Source organism: Peromyscus maniculatus, chromosome 3 (genome assembly GCF_049852395.1).
Source record: "Peromyscus maniculatus bairdii isolate BWxNUB_F1_BW_parent chromosome 3, HU_Pman_BW_mat_3.1, whole genome shotgun sequence".
Lineage (NCBI taxonomy): Eukaryota > Metazoa > Chordata > Mammalia > Rodentia > Cricetidae > Peromyscus > Peromyscus maniculatus.
The window spans coordinates 24,722,097-24,728,267 of NC_134854.1; the positions used below are offsets into that span (position 1 = coordinate 24,722,097).

Sequence of the window (6,171 nt, forward strand, 5' to 3'; positions counted from 1 at the left end):
TCACTATCTGAAATCTATCGAAGGTTTCAATGTCATGCCACCCTCCTTCCCTAGTTAAATGCTGGCTCTTTAATAATCATGTCTGCATGGCAGAAGGCTTCAGTGCTCCCAGTGGAGACAAAAGGACCAGGGGCTCTAGACTGAGGCTAACAGGAGACCATTGCAGAACAGCTGAAATGGAGCCTCTACTTCCTTTGCATATGCTTGGTACTCCTGCCTCTGAGATGAAAAATGCAATTCTTTGTCTCCTAAATAAATTCTTCTAAAAAAAACAATAGAAGCATCAGAAGGTTTTCATGTTACAATAACATTTACTGTAAAATCTAAATCAAGTACACTGTGTGTGTGGTGGGGGGACTGACTCCAACAGAAAGCTGGCTAATACACACACACACACACACACACACACACACACACACACACACACACACACACATCCAAGCAAATAAAATCATTTGAAAATAGGGTTTGTCATGGAAACGGCATTCTAATGGGATCATATCTTCAGTGGCTTTATGGTTTCCCAGGTAAGTTCTGTTTTGCCACCAATACTGAATGAAGCAAAGCCAAGCCAAATCAAACAAAAACCGCCCTGGTTTTATGTATCTCCTATGCCTTAAAATAAATTACTTCCAGAAAACAAAGCCTGACAGTGACTTAAAATACTGTTTGAACGTTTGACTACAGAATCTCAAACCTTTCTGTGTCAGGTTCACATCTGCAGCATTTTAAGGACACCCACAATAAGACTGGTTTTGACATCTAATGCTAGGACAAAAATTAATGAATTGTCTTGAAATTTTCTCCCAGAAGTTACATAATTACCTAATGAGACATGTTCTGATTCAGTTACAGAATTATTGTTTTTCATGTGTATCTATATATAAAAGCTTCTCAAATACCACCTTTTCAATTATTGCAAAAAATGAAAATATTGCTTCTTGATAATTAAAATGCTTTCTATTAAATTAAAACTTAAATGTCTTAAAATGAATTAAGACTTACAACACAATTTTCTGACAACCATGAAGGTCACTCTACTGTATTGATGGTCTTCTCTTAGTCCTTTGTCCTTTTATTTTTAAAAGTAATGGGAAAATATAGTAAAGGTATTTTTAATCTCCAGATATTTAAAGTTTTCCAGTAGTGTTCCTTTCTCATACCATTTCCATATTATAAAATATAAATTGTGTATTTCTATTTTAAAATTTAATGTATATATAGTCACATGTATGTGTATAGGTACATACACACACATACACATAAATTCTGAGGAAGAGTAGGTCAACTAGGAAATTCCTCAGGGAAAGGCTCTGAACAATATGAAAATGGAATCTTCAGATGTAAACAAAAAAGACTTCCATAGTCTATTGCTGTCTTAAGATGCTTATGAACCAAGTCAGTGGCCGCTTACGGATTGCCTGTTTATGTTTTTGGAATGTGCAAGGTAATGGTAAGATAAGACAATACCTCATAGAACATCACAAAGGCGAAGACTGAATGATAAACCTCCACATAATAAAAGTCATGTAAATGCATCCCTTGGGGGAAAAAAAGCTTCAGTGTTAAAAAATTAGAGTTATCTTTTAATAATAATATCATTTGATATTATTATTATTCAAAACAACATTGAAGCCTTCTGTTCTCTGCTGTGAAGAAAACAGCCTTTGCATGGGACTTCATAGATGTCACTCAGAAGGAAGGCAGACTGGGTATTCTTTGGACTACACTTTCTCTTCCGTTCTTTAGGCTTTGATATTGTGGGACTGGTTGTGAGGCATTGTAAACTGAGAAGACAGTTCAGATAGGTCTATTATTTTCAGGCACAAAACAATGTAATTTCGTACAAAACTTTCACTTTTTTATTTGCGAAATTAAAAATATGGCACTTTATATATATAAACTTCTATTCCTCTATAAATATAAATGGTTTTGTGATAAATGAACAGAATAAATGCATACCAAATTCAAAAACCAATGTCATTTTTGGAAATGACAGCCATAGATAAATTTAGGTCTTAGGTGCCGGCATTTTTGATAAACTCTTAAAAGTTTAAACACTACAATCAGGAGGATTGCTTTTCTCTTCTTCATAGAGAACTAAAGTGAATGTTTGTAAATGGCTTTGAGAGATTTACACTTGACACACTGCCGTAAATCCAAACAGAAGCACAAACGGTAGGATGCAGTAGGAATGTACACACTTCCGACTCGGCATGCATGCCAGACTGTATTTGTTTCTCTCATCCATCAATTCGTTTACCTCCTGTACCTTCTGAAGTAGACCAGGCTACTCCTGGGGGTGTGGATGGTTCCTCCCTCAGAATGTGTTGCTGAGTAATCATAATGTGTTCATAGTGTACAACTTCTCCGTTGTAAAGTTGATATAAGTCTAATTATAATTTGATTAAAACCAGGAAACAGCATTTCATTCTGAGGAAGTCCACTCCACTGAGACCTCCTTCAGCTTTTCATATTTTCTGTATGCTCTGCTATCCTGTTAAGGAAAGCAAAGATCAGCTCCTTCACTAAGCTTTCCAGGCGACCTCAAAGTCTCCATTTCGTAGGATAAAATCTAAAAGCAGGCAGCCTCACGGGAGGGGAGTGGGGGTGGGGAGCAGGTTGCCAGCCATCAAGATGTAATTAGAACACTTTATAATCTCCTTCCATTTCTTCCAACCCACACAAAGCTCTTCCAGTCTCACTATTGGCCAAATCCATAGTAGGTTTTAGTCACTAAAGCAAAAGAGCTCACCCATAAAAAGTCAGCCTTTCCAAAGTTAGGCATTGGTCACTGCACTTAATCTCTGACCAATTTAGGTAGGAACATCTGGGCGAGGAACATCAAGGTAGAGGGAGGTTGGGTCAACGGGCAGTGATCACCCTGCGGGCCTCTATGAAGCTGGAAGGTGGTTCTGAAAAAATCAGCATCGGGAAGTCACCGGGACAAGCCTCACACGCTGCCTCTGAAAGGGGGAGGGGACTGGAATGGGCGGGGCCCACCTCAGGAGCGGGGAAACTGTGGAGTTCTGCACCTTAAAAGTTTCCACGCACGCAAGGGGCGGGGAGGTGGGGGGAAGCTGAAGGAAGCGGTGGGAGATGACCCTGGAGAGGCAACCCATGTCCCAGCCCCCAGTGCGATAGCCAGGCCCATGCTCCCACGGCTGGGCTAAGGGCGCAGGGCAGGGCACTTGGCAAGTGTGCTCTGTTTTACCTCCTCTGCAGTCTTCCGAAAAAGGCAAGTGAGAAAAGCTTCAAATGCTTAAACCGCCCTAAATAATTAAACATTTTTAAAAAGAAAAAAAAATCGCGTTGTTCGGTAGTCTTTAAATACAAATATACTTACAAAAATCTTACAGAGGCTATTTACAATCATAAAAGCGTACAGTCCCTGGTATCAGAGCTAGGGCTAGAGAGATCAGTCCACACACACACCCCTCTGGCACTTCGGCCCTCTCTTTCCTTTACCCCTGGGACGGAAGCTTTTGCAGGAGCTGTGCTGTTTGTGGAAAGGAGCCTGCAAAAGCTGAGTGTCTAGCGAGGAAGCCCGGAGTGGCCAGGCTTGGCAGGAGTTCCTTGGGGCCAGCTTTCGGGCCAGGGCTGGGATCCGACCAAGAAGGGGGGAAGGCAGAGTTCGGGTCTCAGACGGTAGTCTCCCCCTGTTTGCTGTTGGTGAGCCTCGTGTAGAACTTCCTCCAGGAGTTCAGTGTCTTGCCAGACCAGATCCAGAAGCCCGACGTGATGCCCACGATCAGCGTCATGAGATACTTGATCATGAAGACGGTAAAGTCGGGAGTCATGGGCGGGTGTGGTGGGACGCCTCCACCCCCCTGGAGGTGAGGGCAGGGGATGGCATAACTCTTGCAGCTCTGGGCCACCCAGCTGCGCTCCCACTGGTCCCGGAAGGCCTGCTCGTAGAAGTAGCAGGCGATGACGATGGTGGCCGGCACGGTGTAGAGCACGCTGAAGACTCCGATGCGCACCATGAGCTTCTCCAGCTTCTCGGTCTTGGTGCCATCGTGCTTCATAATGGTGCGGATGCGGAAGAGCGACACGAAACCGGCCAGCAGGAAAGAGGTGCCGATGAACAGATAGACGAAGAGCGGCGCCAGCACAAAGCCACGCAGCGCGTCCACGTTGTTAAGCCCTACAAAACACACTCCACTCAGTACATCGCCGTCCACCTGGCCCAACGCCAGGATGGTTATAGTTTTGATGGCTGGCACAGCCCAGGCGGCTAGGTGAAAATACTGTGAGTTGGCCTCGATGGCTTCGTGGCCCCACTTCATGCCGGCTGCCAGGAACCAGGTGAGGGACAGGATCACCCACCAGATGGAGCTGGCCATGCTGAAGAAGTAGAGCATCATAAAGAGGATAGTGCAGCCCTCCTTCTTAGTGCCCTGCGCCACGGTGCGCGCCCCGTCCTCTGCAAACTTGTCGTTACACACCACCCGGTCCTCCAGCAGAAAGCCAGCGATGTAGGCCACGGCCACCGCTGTGTAACAGCCGGACAGGAAAATGATGGGTCGTTCCGGGTAGCTGAAGCGCCGCATGTCCACCAGGTACGTGAGTACCGTGAAGAGCGTGGAGGCGCAGCACAGCACGGACCAGATGCCAATCCAGGTGCGCGAGAAGCGCAGCTCCTCCGGCCCAAAGTACATGAGCCCGTATACCTTAGTGGGTTCGCAGGGCGCGCCGCAGTCCTTCTCCCCCAGAAAGTGGTAGTTGAGGTAGGAGGGCACCCTGAGAGCGCGCGGGCAGGAGAACTTGCCCCGCTCCACCGGGCCGGCGCCCCCCGGGTAGCCGCCGCGATAACCGCCGCCGTGCTGCGGATTACTGGTCCAGAACTCCGGCAGCAAGGAGGGAGTCGGGGTACCTTTGTCGGACGTGTTCTGGCCCACGCACAGCTCTCCTGCGCCATGCACCGGGAACTTCTCGCACTTGAGCGTGTCTGGCCACTGGAAGCCGAACTTGTTCATGAGCGCCTCGCAACCCTGGCGTGCGCGCTCGCACAGGGAGCGGCAGGGCGGCAGCGCCTGCTCCAGCACGGTGCACACAGGCGCATACATGGAGCACAGGAAGAACTTGAGCTCGGCGGAGCACTGCACCTTCACCAGCGGGTAGAACTGGTGCACCTCCAGGCCCGCGTCCTCCTGATTCGTGTGGCCCAGCAGGTTGGGCATGATGGTCTGGTTGTACGCGATGTCCGTGCACAGAGGGATGGATATGGGCTGGCAGTAGCCGTGGTCCGGGATGGAGATGCCCCGTTCGCCGTTGTACTGCTGCCCGCTCTGCTGCTGCTGGGGCGGCGGCGGGGCTTGCTGGCCCGGCCCGGGTACCTGGCCCGCCGCCTGCGCTCGGACCCCCAACAGCAGCGGAGCCTCCAGCAGCCAAAGCAGCAGCAGCAGCAGCCCACTAGGCCAGCGCCGGGGGTCAGCCCGGGGGCGGCGGGGGCCGGTGGTGTCCCCGCGCCCCACCGCCTCCCGCCGGCCCCGGAGAGCCCCGGCACAAAGTTCCCAGCTCGGCCGGCCGGCGGCCGGGGACTCGCTAGGCGCCGCCTCCTCAGCCATACTTTTTGGGCTCCCTCCTCGGCGCCGGTCGGCTGGGGCAGGCAGCGGCGCGGCGGGTGGCGGCTCCCACTGTGCTCGGGGAGATCTGGTCCCCGCCCGTGCCCTCCGTCGGGCTGCGGTCGCGCTCCGCCCGCTCCCCCGGATTCCGCTCTGAGTCCCGCAGCCGCCGCCGCCGCCGCGGAAACTTGCGGTTCATGAAGCGCGGGCGGCAGGGAGAGCGCGAGGGGTCCCGGCGCGCCGGGGTCGCGTCCCTCCTTCCCGGGCCTCGGCGGGCGGGCGTGTGGCTCTCGGCCGGCGGCGCCGCGCTAGTGGCCGCAGCCGGGGAGAGGAGCGGGCAACTCTCGGCAGCCTCGCCGCCGCGGGTCCCCCCTGCGCCTCCGCCTCCTCCTCCTCGGCCGCCGCCTGACCATTTGTGTCAATCCCTCAACTCGCTGCCTCTCCTCTCCCTCGCGCGCCCTCCAACCGGTTTCTAGGCGCCCCGCAGTCTGTCTTTCACCGAGAGGGAGGAGCCTTGAAACCGACGCGGAGCTGGAGGCTCAGGGAGCGTCGCCCAATCGCAGCACCCGCTTCCCAGCGCAAAGGGAGCCCTTTCCCTCCCAAG

At 51.2% G+C, this 6,171-nt stretch overlaps 1 protein-coding gene across 1 annotated transcript; it reads right to left on the reverse strand.

Moving 5' to 3' along the window:
• Nucleotides 1-1,839: 1,839 nt before the first annotated feature.
• Fzd1 (frizzled class receptor 1) lies at nucleotides 1,840-5,764 on the reverse strand. The gene has a single exon (XM_006987166.4). The coding sequence runs from the start codon at nucleotides 5,568-5,570 to the stop codon at nucleotides 3,642-3,644; it is 1,929 nt and encodes a 642-aa protein (XP_006987228.1). The 5' UTR covers nucleotides 5,571-5,764; the 3' UTR covers nucleotides 1,840-3,641.
• Nucleotides 5,765-6,171: the final 407 nt, after the last annotated feature.

Excerpts from the sequence above, each read along its gene's own strand:
- Fzd1 (XM_006987166.4), bottom strand. The coding sequence starts at position 5,570 with ATGGCTGAGGAGGCGGCGCCTAGCGAGTCCCCGGCCGCCGGCCGGCCG.